A 20,095-nucleotide genomic window follows, 5' to 3' on the forward strand; every position below is an offset into this window, starting at 1 on the left:
GTTTTTAAAACCTCTGTCAATTTTTAACTTTTCTCTAAATTAATTAGGTTATACTTAATTTTAGGGCTTTTAAACACTGATGATGGATTCCTTAATCCGAAAACGTTTTGTATTGTGACCCTTATTTAGGGTATTTTAATATATTTTACAAAAAACTTGGTATTTTTTTTTAAATTTGTCTTTATTTTTCATTATTTTATCTCTTATCATTTTCAAGTTACATGGAGAAAAAAGATTTTTAAGAAAATTTAAAAACGCGCTGTTTAATTTGATCTTATTTTTTTCAAAACCCATTCATTTTAAACCCTTCCAACTTTTGAACATAGAAAAAACACTATAATAAAAGATATTGTAGAACGAAAACGATGCATTTAAATTTTGATAGACGAGGGGGTATATACTTGTCATTTTTTCTTAAAATACATTAGTCATCAATTTTTTTTGCAGCTTATCTCGCTTAGTTTGAATGTAATCGACATTTAATATTGCTCATTTTAAAGGTCTTCTCAAGCACTACAAAATGTATTTGTACACTAAAAGGTATTGGATACACCTAAAATCGACCGTTTCTCTGTTTTTTCAAGTTGAATACACCGATTTGAGCATGCACAAAAGAACCCTTTGCACCTATCATCCCTTTGTACAGGATTATCATCATCCAAAATAAGAGCAAGACATATTCGTTTAATTTTTAAATGTCCTACAAAACAAACATCACGTTAAAAGCTATTTGTTTTTAAATAACTGAGGTGACACCGATTACTTAACACAAGTGCACCAGTTTTCAATAACGCTTCGTCAGCGGTTCAATATTATTCTTAATTCTCGGTCAAGCTGAAGTCAGCATTAAAAACATCAACATTTTCGAGTTTATTTATAAGCAAAGCATTGCGTATCACTCTATTTCATTAGTTTATCAATTATCATTCGTGATTCAGATACATAATTAGACACCTAGACTTCGAACGCACCAACTAGTTACTGTGGTATTTAGAGTTGGTAAATAAATAAGTATTCAGTAAAAGTGTTTACTTCATCAACCCCTATCATAGGGGGTAACTACCCCAACTAACCTAGGATGTTCCTGAGGGTGGAGTACCACCATACCTTTTTGTATTAAGTATAAGCAGAAGATCTTTGAAGGAACGAATCTCTCTGTTTTTTTATAAGCTACAAAAATTTTTCATATAGTTGTTTTTACTTAGAGGCATAGTTTTAAGCTATTTGTAAATATCCGTTTGAGAAGATGTTATATTTCAATAAAAATGGCCAATTTTCAACCACGAATAACTCAAAAAGTATTGAGTTAAAAAAATATAGAACAGTTCTTATTTAGAATTAGGTTATCTAGCCATTTCGATGGTTATTTTAACCAAACAATTTTCCATCCCCGAGAAGGGATGGAAGAGGTGTATAGACCTATCCAACAGCTGGACGAAGCGATTGGAAGTCGAAAAACTGCGAATAAAGTTATAAACCGACATGTAGAAATAGTAAGTAAGTCATGGAGTACCAATTTATTGGCTAAAAACTTTTGTTTTATTTATTGTGTAAATTATTCGGTCCTACTTCAATATGGCAACTTAATATTAGTATAAGATTATAGAAAATGGTTATTTATCTATTCTATGTCATATTATGTATAAGTTTTTAGTTTGTGAAAACTGTTATTATAGATAGCAGTGCGTGAAGGGTTTAAAGTGTGCGTGAAGTAACAATGTATGTTAAATGGGATTTATTTTTCGCACACTTTCAATGGGTTTTTGGAACACTTTCATATAATCAAATATCCTTAACTTTCACGTTCTCATGGTGATGACAATATGAGCAATGACTTACAATAAAATTTTTGACAGTTTTGTGGTTTGAAAGTAGTTAGGATTTTTAATTATCAAAGTTCTAAAAATTGTAGAATAGAAATGAATTCCAGTGACGAAGAGTTACAGTTTTTTTTATTTGTTTATCGTAGATAAATTATTGTACGAAACTATGCGTGAAGTAGCACTCGCTCCGTTGTCGCTCGTGCTCTAAAAATCGCGTGCGTTCGCAAAAAGCATACTTCACGAACTGTTTCATAAATAACTATTATGAAACAGTTCGTGAAGTATGCTTTTGCGAACACACGCGATGTTTAGTGAACGAGCGATAGCGGGGCGAGTGCTATACATCGCGTAAGTTCGCAAAAAGTAGTTCACGCACAGTTTCATACAATATTTTATTTACGATATACAAATAAAAAAAGTGTAACTTTTCGTCACTGGAATTAATTTCTATTCTACAATTTTTAGAACTTTGACATTTAAAAATTCTAACATCTTTCAATCCACAAAACTGTCAAAACTTTTGTTGTAATTTATTGCTCACATATCATCACCATGACAACGCGAAAGTTAAGGATATTTGCTTACATGAAAGTGTACCAAAAACAGTGCGAAAAAGTAAATCCCATTTAAAATACATTGTTACTTCACGCACACTTTAAATCCTTCACGCACTGCTATCTATAATGACAGTTTTCACAAACTAAAAACTTATACATAATATGAGATGGAGTAGATAAAATTATTATAGTAACGATTACAGCTAAAAGTTAAAATTGTATAAAAAAGAAATAATGTCTACAACTTACCGACTGCAAGATGGGTTTAAAATTAATTTCGGTCTCGATTTGGAATTTTGGCAGGGTGATCGCAACTTTAACAGTTTCCATGTTTTGGGGAGCCAAGTATAGTTTTAAGTTCCTTTCAACAGCTTTAAGTCCATCGATTTGGTCGGGTAACACAAATGTCATACTAATATTGCTGTCCTTGAATTCAAGCTCCAGAAATTTAGCATTAAGTTGTTTATTATACGCATAGTTGGCAAATGATTCGGTATACATGGTGGGAATTTTTTTGGATTTATCAAGCGAGTAGTAGAATGTTTTATCAGCAGTATTATATACTGGGAAAGGATTTTGCCATTGTCCTGAGAAGTGTAAAGCATTGATTAAGACCAATGCTGTGCTAGAATCCAAATTGAGTGGATTAATTAGATTGTTTATTCTATTGTTAGTTTTTTCTTCGACCCAGCTATTCATAACGTTAGCAGCCTCTGCTTTATTGGAAAAGTCTAGGTTCTCCACTTCGGCGCCATAATAATTAACAGCAATATCGTTGAATTCTTTCTTAATTGGGAACTTTGGAGCTACATAAATTTTGTTTGCTAACGTCAAATCATATGCATCTTCATTTAATACGTGTATGTCAGATGTTATTTTGGTAAACGCTTTATTTATATATTTTATTTTGTTGGGTAAGCTTAACCCTTTTAGCAGTTGTTTTTTTGTTTCGCCTCTAGCTCCATTTGCAAGCAAGGACAATATGACTTCTGCTGATAATCCACTAAAAATAATGCTATCCTTGCGTGCTAATCTCACGAGTTTCTGTAACATAAAAAGTGGGTTATAACATAGCAATATATGAACAAGCAAAAAGGCAATGATAAAAATGTATTAAAATATAGTATATTATATATTAATAAAAATATTATTAAAGAAAGTGATAGGTTATAGGTCAAGGAAAAAATAAATATTATAATGTAAAGAATATAAAGAAGAATAATTTATGCATAAAACACAATAATATAAGTACAATCAGTTTTAAAATCGATGATTAAAAAATAACTTGTAATCACGTTCTTGTCAATCTAACATCAACAGGTCATACTTTCCCTGCGTAGTATTTATACAGGGCGATTCATTGAGATTGTCCAATGTCTGAGTTGCAGATTCTAGACTCTAGACTTCAAAATATTAAGATTTAACCCAAATCACTTGAATAAAATGTGGCTCTTATTGAGTTACTGGATGTTTTATTTAAAAATTTAATAACTATTTTTACCCAGTACTTTAAAACTATTTGACATATCCTTGTATTGCTTGGCAAAAAGTGTAAGTAACGCACATTTTCCTAAATTATGATAAATGAAGGGGTCGGGGCAATAAGGGACCTAAGCCTCATTTGAAAAGTTTTGAGTAAATCACGTTTAAAGTTTTTGACAAAATCCTGAAATCACATTTTTATATTTTATAATGTTTACCTTAATTCCTTACATGCATAATAAATTCGTAAATATATTTTTTCAAAGACAGATACAAAATGACACTGCATCTTTTAAGAAAAAAATTATTAAACAAATAATGTTTGTGGTGGCTGATGTCCTTTTTGAAAATAACAAAATGAACCATTCTAAAATCAAGAATATACCTACAATATTATTTTTTATTAAAACAAAATCGGTTTCATCATCCCTGTCTACTTCCTCTGTTTCATCAACTTGGTTATAGTCTTGTTCAATGTTACTTGTACTGATTCCAATAATACTGAGATAAAACTGCTGGTTTGTGAGAGGAATATATTTTAAGTTTCTTTATATCCTGAATTTTTTTGATGTTCAGTATTATTGGTCCTCCATATGTATATTTTTTAAGCTTTTTGTTGTCACCAAACTTTACAACCATCTTACCAACATTTACTTCATCAAACGCTCCATTTAGGGTATGTGTTTAATGAATATGGAATTTGGGTGTTCGCTATCGAACCAAGAAGGGACCAAGCCACCTACTAAATAAAATACTTTTTTGGTCTTAAAACGTGTTATTGACAAACGAATTTAAATAGATTAGTGTTAATGGCTCTTTATCAATAAAAAAATTTAAAACAGGTTATTTGGGGCTACGTTTTACTAAAAAAGTAAATTTAATGTTATTATAACTTATTAAGACACAATCCACATATCCTAGAGCAAGAAGGTCTCAAGCCACTAAAATGTTTACTTACCTTTTTCGGAGAAGATTCATAACTTTCACGGGAACTCGTATGCGGAGAAAATTCTCGATCCTTTACAGAATCGTCAGAGTCAAAATCCGAACCAGAACTACTGTATTTTTCCTTATAAAATAATTGTTTTTCTTTCAAAACTCTCCGATCATGTGTCGCCACGCCATGTTGATTTTACTGTGGCTTATGACGTTCTTGGGGTGTTGGGGTGTTTTATAGAGGTAGTACCTTTTATGAGAACGGCCACATCGAGCGTAATATACGGGAGATGGTTCGAAGTAACTGGTCCTCATAAGACATCCAACTGTCACTTATGGCTCCACGTGCCACACCCTGGGCAACTGCATTGGTCTGTAGGCTAAACTAAGTGAGGGTAACCAACCACCGAGCGATTGCCGGTATAAGCAATCTCCACTAACTAGCCAACAGCGTCGGGTGGATGAGCTAGTAAGTGTTAGGGCACTCTTTTGTCCTGAGACTGAGAAATCGGTCTCGAAGGCGGATGAACCCTACAGAATGGTCAACGGCATAAGGATGCAGAAGGCAATGGGGAACCACTGCATTAAGGACTCATATAGTACCCCTAGTAGTAATCATCATGGTGGACATGCAAAGGAGAAGTACTGATCATGGACATCGGATACCAAGATCCGGCAGAGGAAGACAAATAGATAAGTACAAGGCTTCCTCGGTCGTAAACCTGCGAAACCCTTGTAATAAGAAAAAAACAACCATAAAAATTGCTACGTGGAATGTGAGGAGCTTATTCTCTTCGGGAAAATTAGATAACGCCGTGTTGGAAATGGATCGTTTGGGTATAGACATATTAGGCATAAGAGATACACAATGGCCAGGAAATGGCAAATGCCCCACAACTAATCATGGTATGTTTTATTATGCCGGAAGTGACACCACAACCCATCGATACGGAGTTGGAGTCATCATCTCAAAAAAATGGAAAGATGCTGTAGCAAATTTTACTCCATTCTCAGAGCGCGTGATGTTAATACAACTGAAAGATAAGAAGAACATAATAAACATCATACAAGTGTACGCTCCTACAGCAGACAAAGACGAAGAGGAAATAGAACAATTCTATAATAACTTAGAAGAGGTGATGAGAACAACACAGAGACAACACATTAACATAGTAATGGGCGATCTGAACGCCAAGGTAGGTCAGGGTAAAGTTGGAGAAAATGTCGGTGAATACGGCTTAGGTAATAGAAATGAAAGGGGTGATCGTTTAGTTCAGTTTTGTCAAAGCGAAGATTTAATAATAACTAATACATTCTTTAAATTACCCCCAAGGAGACTGTATACGTGGACGTCACCTCAACACACACAAGAAAAAGTAATCAGAAACCAAATAGATTACATAATGGTGACAAAAAGATACCGTAATGCCGTGAAATCTACTAAAACTTACCCTGGAACTGATATCGGTTCGGATCATAATCCAGTAGTAACTGTGTTAGAAGCTAGACCAAAGAAAATGAGAAAAACCATCATCCCAGCGTTAGACTTAAGTCAGCTTAAAAGTGAACACCGACGACAAACAGTGCGCGAAGAAATCAACACCGACCTCAGTGTAGCAGAAAACCGAATCCGCAGAACAGACAACATAGATGAAAAACTGAAGTATATAAACACTATAATAAGAACTACGGGAAAGAAACACCTAACCAAATCTCCAAAGAAACATAAGGTGTGGATGACACCAGACATACTAGAACTAATGGATGAAAGACGCAAATTGAAGAATAATTCAGAAAAATACAGAGAGGTTGATAAGAACATAAAGCAAATAATAAAGAAGGCCAAATAATCATGGATTAAAGAACAATGTGTAGAAATGGAAGACTATGAAAGAAAGTATGACACATTCAATATACATAAAAAAGTAAAAGAACTTACAGGAACCCAAAGAAGACATCAAATAAGTTTGCTTAAGGACAAAGACGGAAATATTATTTTAGACTTAACAGAAAAAATTAATAGATGGGCTGAATACATAAGAGAATTGTTTGAGGACAACAGAAATAACATTGACAAGGTAAATGGTGAAACGGGACCTGAAATCCTAAAATGTGAAGTAGAAATGGCACTTAAAAATTCCAAAACTGGAAAGGCAAATGGACCCGATGAGGTTCCTACTGAATTACTAAAGCTCTTGAATGATGAATCAATAGGTATAATATTGCACTTATTTAACACAGTATACAATACTGGTATTATACCTCAAGAGTGGCTGCTGTCTACATTCGTTACACTGCCAAAGAAATCCAATGCAAAAGAATGTTCAGAACATCGTACAATATCTTTAATGAGCCATCTACTAAAGATATTTCTAAAAATCATCCACAACCGAGTTTATCAAAAGTTGGAGTCAGATATTAGTAATACACAGATGGGGTTCAGAAAAGGACTAGGTACTCGAGAAGCTCTCTTCGGTTTGAATGTTCTTACACAAGGATGCCTAGACGTTAATCAAGAAGTACATGCATGTTTTATCGATTTTGAAAAAGCGTTTGACAGAGTACGCCACGATAGGCTAAGAGACATTCTTGAAAGAAAAGACATAGATAATAAAGATCTGCGAATAATTCTCAACTTATATTGGAATCAGAAAGCTAACATCAAAATAGAAAACGAGATATCAAAAGCAATAGAAATACGTAGAGGAGTAAGACAGGGATGCATTTTGTCACCACTGCTGTTTAATGTATATAGTGAAAGCATCTGTCAGGAAGCCCTTTTGCAAGCAAATGAAGGAATCGTAATCAATGGAGAGGTTGTAAATAATATTCGATACGCAGACGACACTGTACTAGTTGCAAGAACAGTAGAAGAATTACAACGATTACTTACAAACATAAATATTGCTTGCAACAATTATGGCATAAACATTAATATCAAAAAAACCAAGTATATGGTCTTCAGTAAAATCATGACACAACCAGCACATATTAGTATAAACGGCATTCAAATTGAAAAAGTATCAAGTTATAAATACTTGGGAACTTTAATAAACGAAACTGGAGACCAAAACAATGAAATAAAAAGACGTATCGAAATTGCCAGGGCCACCTTCATAAAGATGAGAAAATTCTTCTGCAACAGAGATATAAGCATCCCTCTACGATTAAGAATGCTAAGTGGCTACGTATTTAACACGCTATTATACGGTGTAGAGGCCTGGACTCTCAAACAGAACAACATAAAAAATATTGAAAGTTTCGAGATGTGGTGCTACCGTCGAATGCTGAAGATAAGTTGGGTTGAAAGAATCACAAATCTTGAAGCAATACGAAGGATAGGAAGAGACCCAGAAATTTTATTAACGATAAAACGAAGAAAACTCGAGTATTTGGGTCACCTGATGAGAGGTCATAAATACGCATTACTTCGAAATATAATGCAAGGAAAAATAGAAGGAAAACGGAATCCAGGCCGTAGAAGAATGTCGTGGATGCGGAATTTGAGAGTGGTTTGGCTGCACCACTAATGAACTTTTTAGGTCAGCTGTAAACAAAATCAGGGTAGCCTTGATGATTTCCAATCTCCGATAGGAGTGGCACAAGAAGAAGAAGATGACGTTCTTGCTTAAAAATTTTCCATGATTTTGCAAGTCGGCAACAAGGTCATTATAGCCTAGTGGCCACATTTATTGCCCAACAGAGACCATTGTTACAATGGAATGTTAATCTAAATTAACATTCTCCTAACAATCTGACCAAAAATGGTAACCTTGCTCCTGTAGTAATCCTTTTACAAGTTAACAAACAACTTTTTTAACTTGCTACACTATACTGACGAAGCCCAAATAGGCCGAAACACCGGTGTATATAGTTGCACAGAAATGTATGGAATGATGACCCTTCATCATTTTATATATTTCCAGTGCCGGCGCTAGGGTATAAGGTGCCCGCCTGCAAAACTACCACAGGCGCCCCCCCACCCACACACAGATACTCATACAAATCCAGCCTCGGGAACATTATGTGTGTTTAAATGGAACAATGAGACCCACATGTCCGAAGATCAAACCGGTCACACTGCTTAACCTGACCCCGAATCTATCTGACCCCCAAGCTGTACCATCACCCCTCCCCATCGAAGTACATAATGAATAAAGAGGCTTTGCACTGAACGTTACCTTGGATGGCCTGGGTAATGGAAGATCCTCTGTATTACTTTTTATGGTTAAACCACCTGATTTTAGGGGTAGCTAGAAGAGCTTTTCTCCCTATTAATGACTTGATTATGGCTTTGTGTCCTAAAAATATGTGTTCCGGGCAGCGAGGCACCGACTAAGTCGGTGTCCCGCTATCCGCAAATGTCCCCGGTAAATAAAGTTCGGTTACAGTTTTATTGGACCCATCATCTGACAAAACAACTTCACTTTAACTTTTTTAAGAAATTGGCTAAGAGAGATAAGATTGTTTTTTTGTGTCATTTCTTCTTTTTCGGCTTTTAAATTAATAATAATGTTGAGTAAGGTAAGGTCGTCAATTAAGGCCACCTTAAGGTTTAAATATCTGTAATATTTTATTCAGGAACAATATGGGGGAAAACTCTTGTATACGTATTGCCTAACATTTTAGCTATCGAATTTCAGGATAAAATACTTACTAAATAAATAAAGAAATATAAAATTTTAACATTGAATAAATCTGGAATATTTGGCCTTATTAGGAACTGGTAGCTTAATACGGCCAGTTTCATTTTTTACGCAAATTGAGATGGATAATAAATTTTAAACCTAAGAATTAAAGAACAAATACAAAATTTACTGAAAGAAACTTTTATGCAGATTAAAAACAAAAATTTGTCAATACATTAAGCACACATATCGCACATTTACACACATCTAGGACAATTGGCTTTATTAGGACACTGTCTACTTTTTTAATATTTAACATAAAAAAAATAATAAAAAGCAATATAGAGAAAAAACAGTTCAAGTTCCTTAAAAAGTATTAATTTACTATCGCTTTACAAAGAAAAAATAATTGGCTTATATTCATTAAGCACCATTTTAGTAATTTTATAACTTACCTAAAATTTATAAACGAACTTCCGCACCGTAACAAACACGTGTTTAGTCTACTTGGCGCTGCTATGTGATACTACCGACTGAATGGCGTAGACGATTTTGACTGAGAAAGACATTTACGGTGACCTCTAATATATAATATCTATATTTAAGAAAATATTTGCAATTGGCCTAATTAAGACACTGGCCTTATTTGGCGACACTACCTTACTTAACAAATATAATTTTATATTAATTGAACGCTAGATTCTTTAATTGCAGAGTACAACTGACAAACTATTCTGTATTATAATCACATGAAATACATAATAAAAGAGCTCTAAACTAAATTTTATGTAAAATGTTTATTTTAAATACCGGGTGTCCTCTTATATTTTCCCCCATTTTAACTGCTCATAACGTCTAAACGGCTCAAGATAGAAATATGCGGTTTTCGTTGAAATGTTTTATTTTAGTAAACGTTTTGTCAGAATGGATTGAGTTTTTTATGTCGCTTTCAATTACGAAAAAAATATGGCGGATTTTTGCAAAAAATTTTGTTTACTTTTTTTTATTGGAACACCCAGTATACTTTTTTTGTAAATTAAAAGAACGGTCATTCACCTATCCAGCGATATAAAGTTTTTTAAAATCGGTTGTTAAATGACTAAGTAATTAATTTTTAAAATGAGAGGTGCAACGTGGATATTCACATAACTAAATAACATAACTAAACAAATTGATATTATATTATGTTATGTGAGTTCCACATTGCATCTCTCATTTTAAAAATTAAATGTTCAGTCATTCACCACCGATTTTAAAAAACGTTATATCGCTAGATAGGTAAACTGTTCTTTCAATTTACAAAAGAATATACTGGGTGTTTCAATAAAAAAAGTCAAAAACGTTTTTTTTTCAAAAATCCGCCATTTTTTATTTAAAAGCGATATAAAAAATTCAATCCATTCAAACAAAACTTTTACTAAAATAAAGTTTCTATCTTGAGTCGTTTAGAAGTTATAGGCAGTTAAAATGGGAGAAAATATAAGTGGACACCCGGTATGTGGGATTTTATGGGATTAATACATAACTTGATACCTATTAATAGGTACATATACTTAAATTAGAGAGGCGCAGGCGGCAAGAAAACAGTATCACAATCTTGTTTATTCTACTAGAAATCATTCATTTCCTCTCATAACTGCTGATACAAAACTAACAACTTGCAAGGAATTTGAAGAACATAAACAAAGCATTCTCATTTAAGAGCAAAGTTGTTTAGTTGAAATATGATATCTTTGATCAATAAATAATATTACTACATGGTAAGAGAATTCTACGCGGCATTGCATATTTTTGTATATTATGTGATATTCAAAACTAACAAACAAACACAGATTGGGGTATTATTTAAAACGAAAAACGATTATGGTATTAAAAACGATTAGGGTATTATTTATTATGACGAATTATTAAAAAAATTAATTTTTCTATTTTAGTATTTTACATAATACCAGCAGAAAAAAAGCTCATTCTGGCGCCCCCTAAACAGGGGCGCCCGCCTGCAATGCATCCCTTGCAGGCCCGTTATCGCCGGCCCTGTATATTTCCAACTAAATTCACATTCACTTTACGAGTATTAGCCAATGATTTTGCTTATTTCTTTCGATGCTGCAGATATGATAAAATATTGCCGTGATGATCGCCAAATTTCGTTACGGATAGGTAAATCAAGAGAGGAACCCATATTAGCTGAAGACACAGGCAATGCCTATATAGTATTTTTACTACAAAAGCGATATTACGTAGGTCAAAATTTTTGGACGTAAGAGAACTGTCAACACATTAGAATGTGACTTTTCATTATTGCCATGTTTATAATAAATATGGCAATAATGAAAAGTCACATTCTAATGTTTTGACAGTTCTCTTACGTCAAAAATTTTGACCTACGTAATATCGCTTTTGTAGTAAAAATACTATATAAACTATAAATTAGAATAGTTCACTTCCTGAATCAAAACTATAACTGAAGAATAATATGCAAGAGTCGTAGTAAATGGTCAGTAATAATAAAATCAGATGATACTTAAATACGATTTTATTGTAACCTACCATTACTATTATCTTCTATCTTATTATATTTACCTTATATGTATGTACTGTAAAGCCATTATTGCCACCAACAATACTCTTGAAATCATCAGCATAACATCCAAAAATGGATAAAAGTAGTAAAAAGACTACAGCATGCATTTCTTAAATTTGGTGCTCACAGGATAACTACAGAATAGTTTGGAAATCACTGGAATCAAACAAAGGTCTGGAAACGATCAAGCACTTATCAATCTCAATAAATCATTTTTTACATAAACTCTTGTTATCAGGAGAATGGGTAATTTCCTTTATATTCAATTAAAAATTGGTTTTAGATAAAACCATTAACTTTATTTAGATTAAAAACGAGGCTGATTTGTACTTGTTAATAGTCACATAAAAAGATTGATCATCAAACATGCTCACCGAAGTTATAATCATCAATCTGTCCTGATTTTTTCATTGTTGAATATAGGACTCCTTCAGATATTTCCATCTTCTTCTGTTCTGCGCCTCTGCTATCCAGTTGGTCACAATTCTTTTGTCATTGGTCCACCGCGTTGGGGGTCTTCCTGGGCTTCACTTGTCTGCCCGTGGTCTCCACTCAAGCAATTTTTTTGTCCATCTGCCGTCTTTTATTCTTGCAACATGTCCCGCCCATCTCCATTTTTGCCTTGTATACTTCCTGGTTTCTTGCTCTATTTATTAAGCATTAATCTCTCCGTCTTTAACTGTGTCATCAATTTTTCAATTGACGTTTTTTTTTGAAATTATTAGGTTTCATTAAATGCTATTCTTTCTTTATGATAAGGAGGAGAATAGAGTATTATAAAAAAAGAACCTAGAGGAAAACACAAAGTCAAAAGCAAATGTTAGTAAAGAAGGACTCAAAACTATCAAAGTTCTAAGAGAAGAGAAGTCCATATTAACACTACCAGCTGGAAATAGCAACGGAACTGTAATTATAGACAAAAACCAATACTAGGACACTGCACAAATCAATTTTACGGAATATCTGATTTACTATCAAAGAGAACACACCAATGAACACCACACCACAGCAGAACACCACGGATATGGAGTTCCAAGTAATAACAAAGATTAGGTACCCCCAGTACCCAGTCCAATTGTACCCCAGTCCAATTTTCAGCAGCAGTGGTTCTCCTCTGCTCTGCCCTTCTGCAGCAGTTCCTTGAAGCAGACTGTCTAAGTTCCTACCAGAGTTAATTCAGTCTCTAGCACATAACACAAAAACTTTTATCAAAAACTCACGCTATTTCTTACAAGAACTAACAGAAATAGACTATAATTTCAACAATACGCTAGTCAGTTTTGACGTTACAGGTCCTTACATCAATGTACCCCTGGAAAGATACATCGATAACAAAAATCAAACTGAATGTACAATACAGAAATACTGAACAATAAAGAAGAATCCATCAAATTCATCATGGAACAGGAAAACAATAACTCACTTCCTTTTCTGGATGTGCTGATTACAAAAAAAGGAAAAGTATATGCAACCAACGTCTACAGCAAACCAACCCATACCAACAAATATTTAAATTATCACTTAAAACTACAACATAAACATTAAGAAAGGTATTGGAAAATTCTTTTATGATAGAACCCGAAGTACCTGCTTCAATAAAAATGCATTTCAAAAAGAAAAAAACCTGCTAACATAGTTTTTGACTAAAAAAGGCTACCTACTGGGCTACCTTGTTATTTTATAAACAAGGAATTCCACAAGATTGAAAACAAGAAACAACAAAACTCCACTAGAATTCCAGAGACACAAACAAGAAGGGGTTCAAAGATGAAAACAATACCATATGTAAAGGGCTTATCAGAAAGACTGCAAAGTATAGGAAACAAGTAAATCACAACAATATTAAATAAACAATATACTCAGGTATGTCCTGTTTAAAACCAAATCCAACATTTTTATCCCGAAACTGCGAGACCACTAAGTGCTAGGCTAGGTAAATGAGCATGCAACATACCTACATCAAGAACAGGGACTTCCAGAAATCTCAAATATGCAAAATTCCGAAATGTCAAAGACCCTCATTATACTTAAAGGTTAAAATTTGTAGCAATCCCATCAGCATAATGCAGCAGGCTTTGGTTGCCAATACCACAGATTAACACAACACAGATGCGAAAGCCAATGCTATGATGTCGGTACAAAAATTGATAACCTTGAAACTAAGAAGCATCGTTTTGTGCCGGTGTTTGCACCAATACAATGGATAACTTACAAAATAGTTCATTTGGTCCATAATACTTCTTTTACACCTTATTTGATATTTACTATATTTACACTAAAAATAAGACAAACAATACTTGACAATGGTTATTTAATAAATTTCTGTGTTAAACGAAAAAGTATAAAAATTAGCTTTGAAGTGACCAGGGAAATAAAAATACAATAGGTAATTTGGGAATTCTAGGTATGTCCTTAACAAAACAAGAGAAAGTAAACTAGCTATTAGAAAAGTGACAGTCGCTAAAAATTTCTGTGCAAATTGAAACAGTGGCTTTGTAGTGAACAAGAAATAAATGTCATAGGTAATTTGGGAATTCCAGGTATGGCCTTAACAAAACCAGATAAAGTAGTAATACAATAATTTTCAAGTTCCAGGAGCTTCCAAATTTGAAAAGTAGTAAAGTGGATGTTATAATAGTGACAACTTTTAAAGATTATAATAGGTAGATAGTCATTTAATTTTATATTCGAATTAATCTTCCAAAACCAGAATTTTATTAATAACATAACTATTTCATTTTTAATACCATATTGAATTAAAAACAGTTTTAGCTTACAATACACAACAAACTATTTTAGAGGAGATGTTATAATTACCTAGTTGTAGATAAGAAAATGTCAAAATTGGTAGGTACTTAACATGAAATTGTGATGTATTATACGTCAGTTTTTCAATGAGACACATTTTTAAGATGTCGAACCTCGCACGTGTATCACTCGAAAAATGGCAAATAGCCGTAATGATGTTTACGTTATCCTTTAATAATAAATATATTAATTAGTTTTTCAGTATAATATAAAGATAACAGTTATATTTTAGAATAAGTGTGCTGAAAAAACCGAGGTCAAGTGATTACTTTTGAAAGTACCAAGTTCGATAACAAATCGAAAAAGGATTAAAAAAATAACGGTAGCTAAATTACAATTTAAATATTGCTGCTAAGCCATCAAAATAATACAGACGATTCTTTCTGTAAAATAAAGAAATATTGAACATCTCTTTGGGACTTTTTTCTGCAACAATGCCTGAGTTTTTACAATTTCGGCCAATGATTTATTAAGAAATTTTTCACATAATTTTTTAAACTGCTCAAACTCTTGTTTTGTACCGTTTTGTTTTTTACATATTTTTCTATTTAAAAATTTTCTTTTTAAAAACCTGATTTTACATTTCAGTTTAGATTCACGTGGTAAGTTATACATAAAATATGCTGGTGTTTGTAATGCTACTGAAGGTGATAACTGGGAAACATCTTTTGTAATTCTTGTAGAAATGTGTCCATCTTTTTCCTTACTGGGGCTGATAGAAACTTGTTTAGAAGAAGAATCGGTCCCAGATATCCCAGATATTACCTGTCAATTTTTCGCCGCAGAGGTTATTCTATTATCTGAAAAATCATATCTTTTATTATTGAAATTATTGATATTTACTCAATTTTTATCTTACAATATTTGAATTTTTTACGGTGGCTGCTCAGACTTATTCGCGCAGACATCTTTAGATTCGGTAAAAATTGACGGCAAAGCATTGTCATACAAGAGTTTTCGTCGTGAAGATGAGCATAAAAATTTATTTTCAAAATGCTTTTCGCAAATTCTGTATCTAGTTAAATCCTCCTCTAACAAATCTTGTCTTTAAGTAGCTTTTAACCATAGCTAACTCCTATAACATTAGATGTTTTTTAATAAAAATTTAATTTCTTGTTTTTTCTCTTTTATTTTTGTAGATTATTTTGACTATCTTCAATAACAGGGCTTTAGTCATTATTACTAGTTTTACTAGTGTTTATTAACACAAACTAAAATTGTGTTAATTTACTGTTTTCAAGACAGGATTTTTTTCACACTTATCAAAATATTTCTTGGAAAAATACTATTGGAACTATTTCTAACACTTTGGACATTAATATAATTAATATGATATAAGTAACATGCCGCTTAATCAGTACATATTTAAAAAATAAATCCATTAATAATGACACTACATACCTTACTTCATCCTTTGGCAATCTAAAAAATGATATTTCTTGACCCGTCTTAGATGAACACCCTTCACAATTACACTTATATCCAACCATTTTTAAAAATATAACAAAACTATTTAATGTTGTTCTGAAGCTATTTCCTTGTGACATTTAAACACAAAACTATTTAAACACACTTGATAAATAGAAAACATTCCCAATAATCAGCCCGTCAATTTAACACTACAATAAGCGCATGTACTGTCGAGGTTATTCAGGAACTGACAATAAGCTTAAGCCTACATACTAAGCGAGCTACTAAGCGACTACCCTTTTGGTAACTCAAAGTAGGAGCAGTTTACCAAAACTCGGTACCAGAGTTATCGCCAGGGTTTCGCATCTGTGTTGTGTTAATCTGTGCCAATACTATAAAAAGAAGTCAACAACAAGAACATACCGACAATAGCGGATTAAAGAAAGTCGAAAAGCAAATCACAACAATTTCATACACAATATATCTGCAACCCACAATACACGAAACTATACCTTTAATAATAATGTAATAACATTACCTTCAAGCAATTTTTTGCAACCACACACTTGCTGTCACCCTTAGGATCTAGGTCAAAATATGTCAATTTTTGAGAATACATACATAACCTAATAAATCTATATAAAATATTTACAAAATGTTCAGAATAATCTTTTTTGTGGAATTTTTGATCAGAATCCAAACGTCAAACATAAATAATTAAAAATGTATAAACATTTTCAATTTCTTTGCAACCCGAAAATGCATCGGCATTATACTCTAGTTAAATCGGAGAGTGCAGGAAGAGTCTATACCGGTTTAGGGGATTTTTTGCCCCTCATCATTAGTCCCATATCCTCTTCTCTCCGATTCAACAAGGTACCTCGATCTGTGCCTTCCCAGATTGCAAAGAAAGAAATGTCACGAATATTGTAGCGACATCTAACAAACTAAGTTTTCAATCCAGTGGTACAGAAAACAACAATAAATATCGTTATCATGCCACTAGATTGACAACAAATGGAAACTCTCTGGTTACTATCTCCGCGATATTTAAAATTTTTAAATAATTCACGTCCTATCTGCTCAGCGTGGTAAAGTACGAACGAGAAGGTTTCCTAACTACTCCAAAATAGTATACAGGGTGCGCCAAACCTCTGGTCTTCTTTGATTACGGCTAAACTATGAGATATACAAAAAAATGATTATAACAAAATTAATGTGTATCAAAGAGGTCTATAATTTAAAATTATTTTCAATTATACAGGGTGAGTCAGAACGACGGTATGAACCAAAGTTGTATTTTTTTAAATGGAACACCCTGTATATTAAATCATTTTTGAATATATTATTTAAAAGTATGAAAAATTTGTATAAGGTCTTATAGGCCTAAAGTTAATAATTTTCAAAATATTTACATTTTTATTGAGAAAAATGGTAATATTTATAGGGTTGTGGATTATGTTTCCAAGGAAATAAAAATTTAGGTGATAGGTCAAAGTTTTTAAAATATAGTGTTATTTTTAAATAATTTAATATTTTTTACTTTTAGTCATAAAATATACAGTGTGATCACTATTTGCAAATACAAAATTTTCTCATTTTTTTTAAATGGGACACCCTGTATATTAGTTTTGCGTTTGGTAGTAAATATTACAACCTTTCTTTTGGTATAAGGTTGTATGTACCAAGCATGTTTCGTTTTGTAGATATTTTAAAAAAACTATAGATTTTACGTTTTTGCGGATTTTTTATTTAAAAATTTTTTTGCAAAAAAATATAATTATAATCTGGTTTTAGAAACATACACTAAAATATAAAATATGAAAATAAAAACGTAATTAAAGATTAAAATAAATCGTATGCTAGTACAATTCAATTGAATTTAATAACTTTAAATTATTTTACAAAAAATATTTTACCTTATTAATGAATACATAAATTAGTTACTAAATTAAATAAACAACCAAATTTTAAATCAATCGTAGTAATTCTCCAACCGCAGCAACTTTCCTGTACCAAATTAATAATTGTTAGTTATATTGTATTCACGAGTAAGATCAGTTAATAACTTTTTAATTTACCTACATCTTAAGAACGTATAAAGTATGCTTTGAAACAAATGAACGTTATGGAAGTATATTAAGAAGTAAATAGTATCTATGTACCTACTCGTGTCACAAAAGCTGGTAATAATTTCTAATGGTTTCGCCCAAAACAAATGTCGTATCCAAAAATTTTTTGCTTAAAAAATTAAAATTTAAAATATAAAAAATTGTTACAAAAATTTCAACTACAAAAGTATTACCAGTTTTTGTGACACCAGTAAACACTATTTATATTAATAAATAATTTGGATGATACATTTAACATTCATTTGTTTCAAAGCATACTTTATAATAATTTTTATATTCTCAAGATGTATGTAAGTGAATTTAAAAGGTAAATTAAAAGTTTAACTAAATACAATTTAACTAACAATTAATTTGGTACAGGAAAGTTGCTGTAGTAGAAAAATTACTACGGTTGATTTAAAATTTGGTTGTTTATTTAATTTAGTAACTAATTTATGCATTCATTAATAAGGTAAAATATTTTTGTAAAATAATTTAAACTTATTAAATTCAATTGAGTTGTACTAGCATACGATTTATTTTAATCTTTAATTACGTTTTTATTTTCATATTCAATATTTTAGTGTATGTTTCTAAAACCAGATTATAATTATTTTTTTTGCAAAAAAATTTTAAATAAAAAATCCGCAAACACGTAAAATCTATAGTTTTTTTAAAATATCTACAAAACGAAACATGCTAGGTACATACAACCTTATACCAAAGTAAAGGTTGTAATATTTACTACAAAACGCAAAACTAATATACAGGGTGTCCTATTTTAAAAAAATGAGAAAATTTTGTATTTGCAAATAGTGATCACACTGTATATTTTATGGCTAAAAGTAAAAAATATTAAATTATTTAAAAATAACACTATATTTTAAAAACTTTGACCTATCACCTAAATTTTTATTTCCTTGGAAACATAATCCACAACCCTATAAATATTACCATTTTTCTCAATAAAAATGTAAATATTTCGAAAATTATTAACTTTAGGCCTATAAGACCTTAGGTATACAAATTTTTCATATTTTTAAATAATATATTCAAAAATGATTTAATATACAGGGTGTTCCATTTAAGAAAATAAAACTTTGGTTCATACCGTCGTTCTGACTCACCCTGTATAATTGAAAATAATTTTAAATTATAGACGGTTTTGATATACATTAGTTTTGTAAAAAACATTTTTTTTTATCCCATAGTTTAGCCGTAATCAAAGAAGACCAGAGGTTTGGAGCACCCTGTATGTATTAAAAATGTATAAACATTTTCAATTTTTTTGCAACACGAAAATAAAGCAGCATTATACTCTAGTTAAATCGGAGAGCGCAGAAAGATTCTATACCGGTTTCAAGGCTTTTTTGCCCCTCATCAGTAGTCCCATATCCTCTTCTCCCCGATTCAACCAGGTACCTCGATCTGTGCCTTCCCAGATTGCAAAGAAAGAAATGTCACGGATATCGTAGCGACATCTGCTAAGAAACAAACCAGTTCTCAATCCAGTAGTACAGAAAACTAGAATAAATATCGTTCTCATACCACTAGATTGACAACAGACGGAAACTCTCTGGTTAAAGCCTCCGCGACTTTCAAAAATTATAAGCCATACGAGTGCCGAGACGAACATTAAGATGAGGGAATTTTACCTAATTCACGTCCCACCTGCTCAGCGTGGTAAATTTCCAACGAGAAGGTTTCCTAAGTACTCCACAAAAGAGTAAATGTAATGTAAGAGTAAATGAATCGG

The 20,095-nt window shown here is 32.1% G+C and overlaps 1 protein-coding gene across 1 annotated transcript in view; it reads right to left on the reverse strand.

Moving 5' to 3' along the window:
- Positions 1-20,095, reverse strand: part of LOC114329168 (antitrypsin-like) — a 255,271-nt gene that overhangs the window by 50,166 nt on the left and 185,010 nt on the right. Inside the window, exon 5 of the mRNA XM_050644939.1 lies at positions 2,630-3,424. Coding sequence (XP_050500896.1) covers positions 2,630-3,424 — 795 coding nt within the window. The remainder of the gene's footprint in view (positions 1-2,629; positions 3,425-20,095) is intronic.

Source organism: Diabrotica virgifera, chromosome 2 (genome assembly GCF_917563875.1).
Source record: "Diabrotica virgifera virgifera chromosome 2, PGI_DIABVI_V3a".
NCBI lineage: Eukaryota > Metazoa > Arthropoda > Insecta > Coleoptera > Chrysomelidae > Diabrotica > Diabrotica virgifera.